Source organism: Chelonus insularis, unplaced genomic scaffold (genome assembly GCF_013357705.1).
Source record: "Chelonus insularis isolate UGA/USDA-ARS -01 unplaced genomic scaffold, ASM1335770v1 contig_73_pilon, whole genome shotgun sequence".
NCBI lineage: Eukaryota > Metazoa > Arthropoda > Insecta > Hymenoptera > Braconidae > Chelonus > Chelonus insularis.
In genome coordinates this window covers 179,616-193,168 of record NW_023276730.1, presented here as the reverse complement: position 1 = coordinate 193,168, position 13,553 = coordinate 179,616, and the positions used below count along the sequence as shown (strand labels likewise).

The following is a 13,553-nucleotide window of genomic DNA, read 5'->3' as shown; positions in this document are numbered from 1 at the left end:
GCAAACTGCGCCTTAAAAAAACAAACTCAGAAACGTAGCGTGTAGAAAGGTAGGAATGACTGCACGCGTTTATTAACTGCGCCTCGGTCATATAAGTGTAGAGGAGGTAGGATATAGTAGTAGAAAAGAAAACTATTGACGGATATTTTTGAGGGGTTTTATTATTGACAATGAATTTATATACTTCACAAGGAGTAACAAGTTCACTCTTTGAGATTTGCGGATCACTGAGAAGAAAGATCACGTCAGCGACGACGGCGGCTCGGGAGCTCCGTGCTCGACGTTGCTGGATCCATGGTGATACAGGTGCAAACGTCAGGACTTTTCGGGCAGATTTGACAACGTCGAGCCTTCTGGGCCTTATCGCTGACGTCGGCTTTCTTCTCGTACATTGATAGTTTTCTTGAAGATCAAATTGTTTTCATTATGATACATTAGTTTTCAGGTTTTCATGAATTTTCAGGAGCTGTGGTGCGGATACAGGTGTGCCGCCGCGGCTACCTGACTTATTTTATGAGTTTCCTTAACTGTAGGCATTTTTAACGCCAAAAATAACGCGGTTCTTCGCGTTTTTAATTATTTGTAACAAAATATTATTTTGTTACATTAATACTACTATCACTAATTACTTAGAATATAGTCTTGGGAACGTCCGGTTAACAAATCCACATCTCACTTTGTTTAAATTTTTGCCTGACGCTGCGTGGGAACGCGCATCAGCTAGTGGACGTGTGGTGTGGTGACATACACATGCTTCCTTTACGTATTCCTATGCAAAAATAAAAAAATGTAAAATTTAGGGGGATTTTTGGGGTCCTATGTGATAGGGACGCTTATGAGGAACATACCTGCTAAAAATCGGCAGGTAAATATTTAATATTTATGGATTTGTTTAATAATTAAAGTCGCTCTCCTCTTCGTGAAGTAGTAGGAGAGCATAAACGCGAGAAGGTATTGTTAGCCGTGGGCCCACTCTGCCGGCCTCAAGGCCCCCGTCCATTCCACCGCGCTAGCGGTGACGGGTGACCTTGCCGCTTGGCAACCTTAATCCTATTTATTTGAAAACTACAATTGTGTAAAAAGTTTTATGGTAACAATAAATTAACCTTAATGGCATGATTAATTTTTATTAAAAGATCCCTGGGTTATCAGAGAATCAATTTGGTTATGACCTAGAATTATACGAATAAATTGCTAGACACGAAGTCCAAGCGCGTGCGCATTGGCTTTCGCCCGCTGCATGTACATGTGCGTTGGACTTGGTGGTGATTGTAAAACTGTCTGCTTAACGTTATAAATGTAGTGGTAATTTATTTTCTGTACCCTAAAATCTAAGTGAAGTTCGTCAGGACGTAACAGCCACCAAGTGTGCAATAGACACTGATGTAATGAGAAATCATTTAATAGAAATTTTCAGATCTCAAACTCTTTCTTTATCCCAAAAAGTAATGTTTCGTTTAGTGCCTCCTGTTAAAAAAGAGAAAATGAAAGCTATAAACGAATCAAGAAATGAACAGCAAACGAGACATGATGTTGTGAAGCAACTTTACCAAAGAAAAGAAAAAGATCGTTTGATATTCCTGCTTCATCTAGTATGCAAAAAAATATAATTGAAGATAATGGAAAACTTAATGATTTGCATATGCTTCACTATGAAATGCTCATGGAAAAATACACTAATTATAATCATAGGGATACTTTATATGTCCAACGACCTGAAAGACTAGAACCTGTTCACCCTTGGGAGAGACATATACAGATTTTACATAGTGAGTCTGCTGATCATTGGATATGTACTTATATAATGCAAAGGTAGTATATGTGTATGATTCCTTTAATAAGCTGGAATTGAACGAACCGTTAAAGTTTACTTAGAACACTTATATCTTTTTTACTTCGAAAATGGTAAAAAGGTGTATTTTATAAAAGTACAAAGGCAAAAAAATGAAGTCGATTGTGGAGTGTTTGCTATTGCATTCGCAAACTTTAATCGTTTTCGATAAGAAACCTGAGCAATTAATTTATGATGATTCTCAGATGCGAATACATTCAGTAGAAATGTTTAAGCAAGGGAACATCATTCACTTCCCAGCTATAATGAAAAATAGTAATAATTTAAATATTTTACCACTCGAAAGAATGCAAAAATCAAAATATTCAGCTATGTATGAAAGTGAAAATATTATAATAAGGTTCATGATGCAGTGATAAATAAAAAACATACATCAATTATTTCTACTGAATCTCCAATTGGATCACAAAATCCAATTCCATTCCTGTAGAATAAAGTAAACAAGAAAAATCACTTTATTGTAAAGTATAAGTAACAAGTCTAAGAACATTAATACAAACACATCAGAACCCATTTTAACATCTAGTAAGTTCCACTCTTCTGTTAAATCATACATAAAGAAAGTGCCATTAATATTTATGAGAAAATATTTCAAAAACCTGATTCAATTAGAGAAGAAATGAAAAATTGTTCAAAACAATTACAGAATGTTCTATTGACAATGAAAGTGATATACTAGATGATGAAGTTGATTTTGGTATTATAGATAAAAAAGGACAAAAAAAGTAACAAGTGAGGTTTATATAGAAAAATTACGAAAAGTAATCGAATCTCGAACTGACATAAATAATACAGAAAGTCGATTATTGTCAGAAAAAATAATAAAGTGGTGCATTACTCAAAGAGATATTTACATCTCTCAGCTTTCCTTAGCCTTATTAGGAATGAAAACTACACAGACTACTTTATTTGGAAATATAAAATGTCCCGCAATCTAAATAAAAAATTATATAATCTCTGCGGTCGGGTCTCTTCACGCAAAATCAACAGAATCTTATTTTTCTGAATCAACATATTTATTTGGACATCTAAAAAACAAATCACTTTCAAAAATACTCCTATGATAATAAATCATCAAGGTAAGGCAGTAAATATTTCGCCACTTAAGAGCAAACATCTATATCTAAAATACAATGATTAATGTGATAATAATTGCAATTTATTTTTCAATAGTAATGTAGAAATTCTCTGCGAAGTTCTATTAAAATATCACTATTTCTTGAATGTTTAAATCATTAGCGTTTAAAAATCTTTCTGAATTTATAAATAATGAATTCAATGAACATACTACTCCTAGGAATCTTACTTACAGCAACGAACAGATAAATATAAGATGGGGCATCCTTTCAGTTGCTATCAGCTAGATTTACCTTGTGATTTATTATCTATTAACGTTGGAATACTATTACCTCATTTTCCTCCAGTACGGCATATTAAAGCTGTAGTTTATAGAAGAAAATTTTTGTATGATAAATAAGCAAATTAGATTCAAAATTGGAAAAAAGCCATTACGAAGATCTTCATAGAATTTATGTAGATATGATTGAACGAGGAAGCGTTTACAATTATAACGACAGTTATATATGCTTGGATGAAGACAGAATTCGTGAAGATTACAAAAGAGCGTTTATTGCCTTAACAAAGCGATCCATAGATACTCCCTGTAAATGCTTATATTGTGTTGTCAAAAACTCTGCCCTATGCGGGATGGATGCATGATTGAAAATCTTAGAAAACCATTAGATAAATACGTTTTTATTCAGAGAACTCAAAAAATTCATCGCAAAAAATCCTAATTTCTTGGCTAGAGATGTTCCTAGAGAAATTTCTTCTCCAACTAATTGTGAAAATTACCCATACGAAGAGCCAAAGCATTCCAAGTCGTTAAAAGATGAATACAGTTTCTTAGAAAAATTAACCCAAATCGTATGAAAGTACAAAAATTGAAAGGAACTACATTTCATTTACGATTACCGCTAGAAGAAACGTATTCGCATCTGAGAAACATCATAAATTAATTTTTCAGGTTTCTTATCGAAAACGATTAAAGTTGCGAATGCAATAGCAAACACTCCACAATCGACTTCATTTTTTGCCTTTGTACTTTTACGTAGCGTAGGAATACAAGCGAATGACACAACGAATCTTGATATGACATCTGCAGGCAAATTATCAACAAATGGAAACTGTGAAGGATCACATTACAATGATCCATATGGAAATTGGGAAGAAGTGATAGTTAAAGGATCTTTAGAAGTACACATATATGATTATTACGCTGAGGTCAACTCGGATAATAATAAAGTAAAATAACGATCAGGTACTACCTGTGTTTTCACCGAAGGTTCGTGCGTAGACTCAGAGGGAAGAAATACCTATTGGAATTTTTTACCTGAAGATCGATGCAACACCGAGCGATACGATGTATTGTATAGGGGAAATGCTCAATTAGTAGCTGGAGAGAATGGAGGAGTAAAAGAGATAGTGTATACAATGAAGGGTGATGACGTAGTCTTTGCTAGACTAAAAAAGGGACAACAATCAGTCTGTAATACCACATTAACTTTTGTATAATCCAGAACATCATGTCATTGATAATCTATATAATCGACATGGATGGATTCATGGTTAACAAAAGGTTTTTATGCAAGGAGTTCAGCTTGATAAATGTGTCAAGTAGAGAAGTTGGACATTCTTATTATCAGTAGAAGGATATAAACGGCTAAGTTATGCAGATGAAAGGACAGCAAGATATCTAAGAAAACGAATTCATGGGATGAAGTTTAAGGACCAACCAGGAGATAAACCGCCAGAGAATATAAGTAAAAAATTGAAAGAGTTAGCACCTGAAGCAAACAGCTGAAGGTAGGCGCATAGGATACAAAGGAGGCACTCATGGAAGAGATTGGATGGAAAGATTGGGAATGAAAATCATTTTAACTTAAATTTAAAATGTCCAAGGTTTGATCAGTTATATCTCCGATAGAAGACACTTGAAATCAGAAAGAAGCTAGCAGAATTAGCTTGTCGACGTTACGAAAAATAGAGAATGTAAGAGGGATGATTGCTCATTGTCCACGTCAGGAGATTTATTTATTCATGAAATATTTGTATGAAGATGATGAAGAATAAATCAATGATCTGAGAGAAAGGAAAGACATAAGACTATTATGGAAGACACATTTTTAGGGGGACAGTAAAACAATAAATTAGTAACGTAGAAATTAAGGTAAAGAAAGAGGGAAATTTTTAAATATATATACTATGAAAAGGAGACAGGGTAGTCGAGAGGAAGGATATCTGCAATAATATAAAAATATATATATTGTGACGTTATTTTTCAATAACGTTCCATTCTCAGCTCTAGAATTGTTTTATTAAATATTTAAGGCTGATAATAGCCAAGTTAGAGTGTTTCAGTAATGATTTAAAAAGTAAAACTATTTATCTCGTGCTCATTCGAGCAATTACCTTGACTTTTATAGTCCAATTATGCATATTTTCAGGTGTTGTATTTAATCATAATATTTTTCCCTACGCCAAAGTATTCAATTAATTCATGTTTTATGAATTTTATTTAAAGTCATGAGTCATTATAATTATGTAAATTTATTTCTGCGTATTTTAGGCAAAATTATAATCTTTATTCGTATTTTGTGGCGTAGGATAGTTATTTCTAAGTTCTTATTGATATGTGTTGATTTATTAATATATTAATTATGAGTAATGTAAACCAAGGCTAAGGGATTCATTTAGTAATTAAATTTAGTGGATAAAGCGTCAATAACCCAAGTAAAGCAGAGTTGAGGTAAACAAGTAAATCTGTCGATCACATGGACTGTTGGGAGGAGAGTTGGGAGGCTGTAGTGGAGCAGAGAACGAAAAGCAGCGTGTCACCCTGCAGTTTTCCTATGCTGGGAGACGTCCTAGCCCTAAGGGTTGTAGTCACGAGGCTATTTGTAGTTAGTTGAGATTATTTTTGTTGAATAAAGGAAAATCCGTGAGGCTTGGTTTGCTTTCGTACTCGTTAATTTAAGCTCAATGGCAGATTTTGATAAAGGAGATATGATTTAGTTTAGGTGTGATTTGATTTAAAGATTAATTTCTTGTGGAAAGTAAAATATGGCTTGTGAGTTAAGAATTTCAAGTTGCGATTTATTGAGAAACATTTTGTTGAGAAATATTCTTTAGTTAGTAAGTAACGTTTATTTGAGCTCCAGAATTGTAACAAGTCAGAGTTTTAGTTGATTCATTTTGAAGATTGTAATAGCGTAACTGATTATTTGATATAGAAATTTGTGATGATGTTTTGAGCTCTAGTAATTGTTAAGAAAACCTAATTGAGTAAAATTATTATAATAAGTTGAGAGTTAAAGACTATGTTAAACTTGTTAGTTTATTTCTGGTAGTTTAGGAACCTTCAACCTAGTCCGTTAGTTAGTTTAGATTATTTGGTCTTTTTTTTCGAGTATTTCTTTTGTTTAATTGTATTGTGTTGGCCGGACACGACCCCTCTCCACAACCTACACAACTGAAGGCCAGGACATGCCCTGTTCAGGAGGATCCTGATTTTTGTAGACCATCTTAGTTAAGTTAGATATAAGTTTGAGATATAGTTTTAAGTATTGAGATTTTTGAAATATTGTGTGGATTTTGAGTTAGTTAGTAAGTTCAGATATTGAGTTTAGATTAAGTATGAATAGTTGTTAATTATACCAGTTTAGTTGTTCTGGTGAATAAAAATAACTTGGCACCCTAGGTAAAGAAGTATTAGTCTCCCAGGGATGGTTCTACTCAGGATTCCCACCTGAAGGAAGGTGCGTTATAGAGTATACCCTTTTATGGGGGTAGAAAAATAGGTTTTTCCATGTTTAACCTCACCTAACCAAATTTTGGAAACTTGGTACACTGTATTTGCAGGGTGATTTTTTTTTCTTAAACGATGCGGCCGCAGGCTAGCATAATAAATATTACGTTACAGCGTAGTAATAGTAAAGTTCAGAAAATATTACACTTAGTTAAAGGAAAATGCTGAGTACAGTACACCATTTTACATTTTAATTACGAATAAAAAATGCATTAAAGCAAAAAATGTTACATAACTGTTTACTAAAAAAAACATTTTTCATTGATTCTATCGAACTTATTTTAATAGGTTGTAGAGTCAAGTTCTTCTGTAGTATTTCGTGACCTTATAAATATTTTATGAACGTTAGTACATAAATAAATTGACATACGACATAAAACATATTGTATCTGGAGATAAAAATAACTTGACGAATTTTTTTCATTATTTTGTGCACTTTTAAAAATTTTTTTATACGAAAGCTCATTATTCTCATATATTTTTCTATTCTTGATGTAAGACATGTAAAAATGATTGTTGTCTGTTTCAAATGAGTAAATAATTACATTTTTCAAGAAAATATAATTGTAATTAAAGTGCAAAATGGTGCGCGTTACATAACTTTGTACTGGAAAGTAATTTTTGGCAGAAAATTGAGATTGAGTGAATTTGAAACTTTTCTTGTCGTTGTAAAAAAGCGTCTTATTTTTCCCTGTAAGTATTGTAAATATAAGTCTTGATGCGCACCCAATCTTCATTATGAAATAATTGGGATGCTGGTCAATTAATCGCTCGCATTCTTCTTTGTTAGGAGCCTTATGCTCTTTTATGTGATAGTTAAAGTATCTTGTCACGACCTGTTCTTGGTTCTGAATTCCATCGAGTCCTCCCACTTTGCTTAGAAGCTAGATTTAATAAAACAGAATTTTGATAGTAATCTAATAATTAATTGATTACGCAATAACAAAATAAAGATCGAAATTACGTACATTTTTTGTTACTTGACGAAGATGGTTGTGGTGACAAAGGCATAATATTACTCACTGATATTCCTGTAAAAGATTGTGATGGTTCTTCATCTTTATCTTCTGATTCAGCTACATCTACTTCAAGATTAATATCAATTTCATTAAGTGATTTGCCTCTATATTGGTGCCCTATACCCTTGTCCATCAATATCAACAGTTTTGATACTTTTGCAGTTTGGTAGACATCTTCGGATAATCTGAAAGAAATAATTGTGATTAAAATCATTAATGTTTTAAACTTACTTAAATATTTAAACAATTTCTTTTTGAGGTCTAACAAAAAAAATGTGATCCTTAAATGTGTTAGTAACCAGAAACCAACTATTAAAGTTCAAGTACTAGAAAAAATTGTATAACATCTGACATACAGGATTTACTTACTTGTAGAACTCTTCATGCGTTTTAGTAGTATGGCCCAAAAATTGGGCGAAGTTATCAACTTCGTCTTGATTTAAATATAAAATTTGGACTACCGTGGCTATTTGTTTTCGGAGCTTATTAGATGTTATATGCTCAGGATGGTCCAGTCCACATTTTTGTGCAAATCGATTGATAGTTGTATCGGCTCTTACCCAACGATCACTTTTGGGGTGAGCAAATAGGTACTCGTTAGAATCAGGAACCAGTCGAGTTGAAGTGCGGATTTCTAACATGACATTCATAAAATCTTGCAAATTTTGAGGAAATAAATTTACAATAGGTCGACTGCCTTTTCCTCCAGTCACTACTCTTTTGTAATGCTTAGTTAACATTTTCTCTGATTCGGTCAATGAGTTTAAAAACTCTTCTTGATTCGTAAATGAAGAATTGCTAAGATATGTTAGTAGTTTGGTGTATTGCACATCTCCTATGCGTCTTCTATTGTACAATACAGTTAAAGTGAGAGTTGCGTTGACAAGGTTTTTGAATTGTGTAACATTATTAGGATCTTCTTTTAAAATAGCAGTAGCTTTATTAGCAACTTTAGTGACATAATCTTTGAATTAATTTATTTCTTTTGTTAGTGGTAACATGACCGGTTTACTCCATTTTTTTTCATTAAGATCTTTGAACGCGAGGCTGCTGATTTCGGTTGTCTACTGAAATGATATCAATTCTTTAAATCGTATCACTGCATTAGATTTCTCCTCTGATCATAAAATTGAAGAATGCTTTTTAGTAGAAATTATATATGTAATTACATCGCAAACTCCTTTAAAGTGGTGCCATAGTGGGCTGCCAAACTCGCTGATTTTTTATATGAATTGGTTTCAATGTCATATCCACCAAGTTTCTTTACACATTCCAACACCTTTTCAAACATGTCTGGTTGTATAGCATTTATCAGTTGAAAATTAGGATCATTCTCAATGTTTCTGATTTCAATGAGTAGACGAGCCAGTTCTCGCATTATATTTAAGCAAACTACAGCCATTCGCTTTCTCTTATGTTTTTTTAAGTATCTTTCAGCATACAAATATATTAAAGTGTCCGTTTTGGCAACTATAGAGATTTGGTCCGCTCTCATGATTCCAAATACTTCATTTTTGCCACGTAATTTGTCAATTACATAATGGAGTCAAGTGCAGAAGCTATTAGTTTTTGCGAAGCAGAGAGACAGGTTTTACATTTCCTCTTAAATATTTATGAAAATTGCCTTTATTCCTAATTAGCTGAATAATCTTTTTTCTCTCGTTACTTTTTTTTGAATATTTCAACATATCTTTTATTTCTTTGCTATCACTATGATTTCGTTGAAGATGCCGCTCAAAGTTTGTCACATTGGACTCACAAAACTTGCGAAATGTTCATTTTCTTTTGAAACGTTTCTCTTCTATATACCTCGTCAGCTGAAACTATAATTTAGAAAAAAAACTGTTTCTTTAAGAGGCTATTATAAGTGCTTCAATTATAATTTTTATTGTTAATCGTAACAGAATTTAAAGTTTTTTGAACAATCAAATTTGATTAAAGTCCTAAATTGTAATAACGCCTTAGATAAATCAACTGTTACCTTTTTTGCCTTTTGAACTTCTTGAGGTTTTTCAAAATCCAATATTGGATCCTTTGAAATCTGATTTTTAGCGTCTGAATGTCCGTCAATATTTTGAATTTTCGATTCTCCGTGTTTATAGAACTGGTCTTAAATAATCTTTTGTATGTTATCATGGCGTTCCTCGTTGGATACCATAGCATTTTCAGGAAGTAAACTCTGCTTTACAGAGTAAGATTTATCAGAACCACTACATAAGTCACTGCATGAGTCTCTTGAACTCTCATCATCCTAAAAAAAAAAAAAATTTGATACGCACACAACCACATATTAAAAAAATAAACCAATTGTTTGACCAAAGAAATTTTATAATGTCCACATTACAACTATAAACGAAAAATAAAAGCGTTATTTTATTACAAAAAATTGAAAAATGCACTATTTGTGTGTTTAATTCATCGATAATATTTTTATTCTAAAAATTATATTGAATAATTTATTGATTTTCAAGATAAGATGATTACTAAAATTTATGTATAGTATCTTACGTCACTTATATGTGAATCCGAAACTTCATATGACGGGTCATTAATAGGATTGTCAAATTGAGAATAAATACTTGATGATGAAGAACAACCACTAGATGAACTATAAGATCGGTCTCTTCTTGATGAAGTCGCTCCATTTAATCGTTTACTTGTTCTTCACATCTGGGAGCTTATTTTTGAAATAAATTGATAAATTTCGAAAATCATAATGACATTTTCAACTTGAAAATTAATAAATAGATCGATAATAAATTTATAGTATAAAAAAATTGTTTAAAAATCATTTATTCTCTATTTTCATCTATAGTTTTTACATTTTAATAAATAACGCGATCTTGGCATTATACTAACATAAAATTAGATAGAAATAATAAAACGTGAATGTTTTTTTAAAACTACTTTTTAAAAATGTTTAAAAAAAAACTTTTTTTAAAACATTTAAAACTATGTTTGACTATTTTGAAAATAATCAAGTAATAATCAAGAACATGCATGATGTACTGTTAGAAGTGGAGAATTTTCATCCTTAGAAAGAGAAATTGCTATCGATTACGAATTATTCACAGTGATAGTAATACTAAAAATTACATACTTCAATATTTTTTTCACTGCATTTAGTACAATCACAAATACAACCTATTATGTTTCTGCCTGCTCTTTACCACTTCTCCTAGATTTACACGGCAGCGGTAAAAAGCGCATGCATATAAGTCATGTACATGTTTTGCAATTGTTCCTTTGTTTTTTTTAACGAATTAAATTTTACACGAAATAATTAGCTAATAATGCAAATTAAATTTTTTTGTTCAAAAAATTAACGTATTTACATAAACAAATAAATTATGAAAATGGAATCAACCAATCAATTGAACATATGAAAGTTTTTCAAATTGATGAACGTGTCGGTTTTGAAACGTACAGATTCTTTCATATAATAGGTTTCGAAATGAAATAGTAAAACGATGAAAAAAATTTCAAAAATTATGACTGATAATAATTGCAACTTGTTGTTTCCAAACTCTGAGAAATTTGTATCACATTAATTTTACAAATAACTAATTTCATGTTGAGCTGATGAACCTTCATTGTTTTACAAAATTTTCAATTGTTGCTTAATTTCATTCTTCTTATTTTCATACTAATGATCCCATAAAAATTATTTAATAATGAATTTTACTCAATTACGTTTTTTGACAATCCAGTTTAAAGAAAATAATATTTTTTATTTATAATATTTTTAGTAAACATTCATTGTGATTTTTTACCTATTGTTTATCAATCAAAAAACTCAATGAAATCCGCAAAACTCATTTTTCCCCAAAAGGTGGTATGATTTCTTTGGGTTTTGAATGTTAGGAGCTGTGGCAACTCCGCTGGATGCGCGAGCGTATGTACAATAGTTCCATTGAAATACATGGGAATCTAGACAGTCTTCTTACTGTGTGGAGTCAAGTAGTTACCTCGATTATAGCATTTTTTTGTATAAGTCAGAATGAAGAATTAATTACCCCTCTCTAAATAATTTTGTTTAGAATATATTAAACACTATTATGATGCTGTTTATACACTGAAACATTCATTTATTTGAGTAGAGGCTTGGACGCGTGGATTACGTACGGAGGCGACAAAGATATTTGGGCATATATATATATATATATATATATATATATATATATATATATATATTTACGTGTTTATGTTTCGGGATGACACATGTCAAACACTGATTTATATTCATACCAGGAGGAATTATTTCTTGTGTTGATCGAAAATATAAAACACCATTATGTTTATTTTCTAACAATTTATCGAATAAAAATTGGTCATGAAGATAAACCGCTTGAAAATTTAATGAACATTGAATGTTTTAACTCTCCAAATTGATAATGAGTTAATTCAGCATATTTTGGATCATGAAGGACAGTTGAAAATTGGTTGATTGATGATACAATAGGTAAATTCATGTCGAGATGCCATTTATACATGTTGGCTTCTTGTGAACTTCATGGGACTGAAAATTTATCTTCTTGTCTATAAATGGAAGAGTTATTTAAATTATAGTAAGCTGTGATATTTATAATAAATTTATAATACTTTAAAACAAAAGAAAAACATACGTTGTTATAATATTGTCATAAATTTCATATGTCGAACGTAATTGGTTACGATAAGCCTCTTTCAGTTTGTTTTTAAGATCATTTTCTTTAGCTAGAGTAGATTCTGCACTGTGATTGTGATTTGCAGTAAGGGTGAATATGTTGTTTTCAATTATGCCTGCACCTTCGCATGAATGCGTTTGATAATATTTACACCTCACTTTTCTGTATGAAAACAAAAAAGAAAAATTCAAAAAAACTAAAATGAATTGATCTATATATGACTTTTCGTTATCTTTAATATCAATTTTCTATTTTAATCTTCATTTGACGGCACTTTAATTCTTAGAACTTGTGTTTTAAAACACGTTGAAATTTGAATTAAACGAAAAAATTGATTATGAAAAATGAAGTCAAAACATCTAAAAATCATCCCTATATTTCTAAAGATATTTATCGAAAAAAAGTAATGTCAAAGTAAATGAATCTTATTATTTTTTATATAAAATAATGAAATGATGATATGGTGTATAAAAATTTACTGCAATTGCGTATCAGAATTTTTTGTTTTTAAAATAATTTTTTCCTGATAAAATCATTTATTCACATTTGTATGAAAGTATTTTTGACTATTATTAAATTAATAAAACAAAAGAACAAATGATATTGAGTTTCATAATTATTCACGACTTGATAAGTCATTTTAGAAGAAAAAGTATTATAATAATAAATATATCAACGAAATTCAACGAACAATAACCAGAGTTTTATAATTATAATAATATTGTAAATTATTTATAATACTTACATAAAGTGTTCGGTTTCCTTGCAGAATATATAGGAATGTCTATCGTAAACTTTATTTTCCAGTTTGTTGGGCATTTTCAAAATTTTTATAAATAAAATATTTAATATAATCCACCTCGAACGAGAAGTAAACAACAACTAACACTGCCGGCCAACGTTCAAGCATTCCACGTGATTGTAGAGTTGTTTCGATTGGTTAGTAGGACATTACGTGTCGTAACATCTGGTGGTATAAAATTGAATTTATCATTTCAATTTTAAAATGAAAACAAAATGAAAAATAATTTTTACTATAATTTTATCAAGTTCAAATTTTATTTCTATCATTTTATGAAAAAATTTTCAGATTAAAAATTGAATGTGGTGTTAAATGTGTGTAAAACTTACATTTAAATGATGAACTG

General features: G+C 30.9%; 1 protein-coding gene and 1 pseudogene across 1 annotated transcript; both read right to left on the bottom strand.

Annotated features, from left to right (window-relative positions):
* Nucleotides 1-7,400: 7,400 nt before the first annotated feature.
* LOC118071106 (uncharacterized) lies at nt 7,401-9,140 on the bottom strand (annotated as a pseudogene).
* Nucleotides 9,141-12,161: 3,021 nt separating this feature from the next.
* Nucleotides 12,162-13,269, bottom strand: LOC118071102 (uncharacterized). Its single transcript, XM_035090058.1, has 3 exons — nt 13,151-13,269; nt 12,364-12,567; nt 12,162-12,277 (listed from the first exon to the last, which is right to left on the bottom strand). Exons 1-3 carry the CDS (start codon nt 13,222-13,224, stop codon nt 12,250-12,252), a joined length of 306 nt encoding a protein of 101 aa, XP_034945949.1. The 5' UTR covers nt 13,225-13,269; the 3' UTR covers nt 12,162-12,249.
* Between the last annotated feature and the right edge of the window lie 284 nt (nt 13,270-13,553).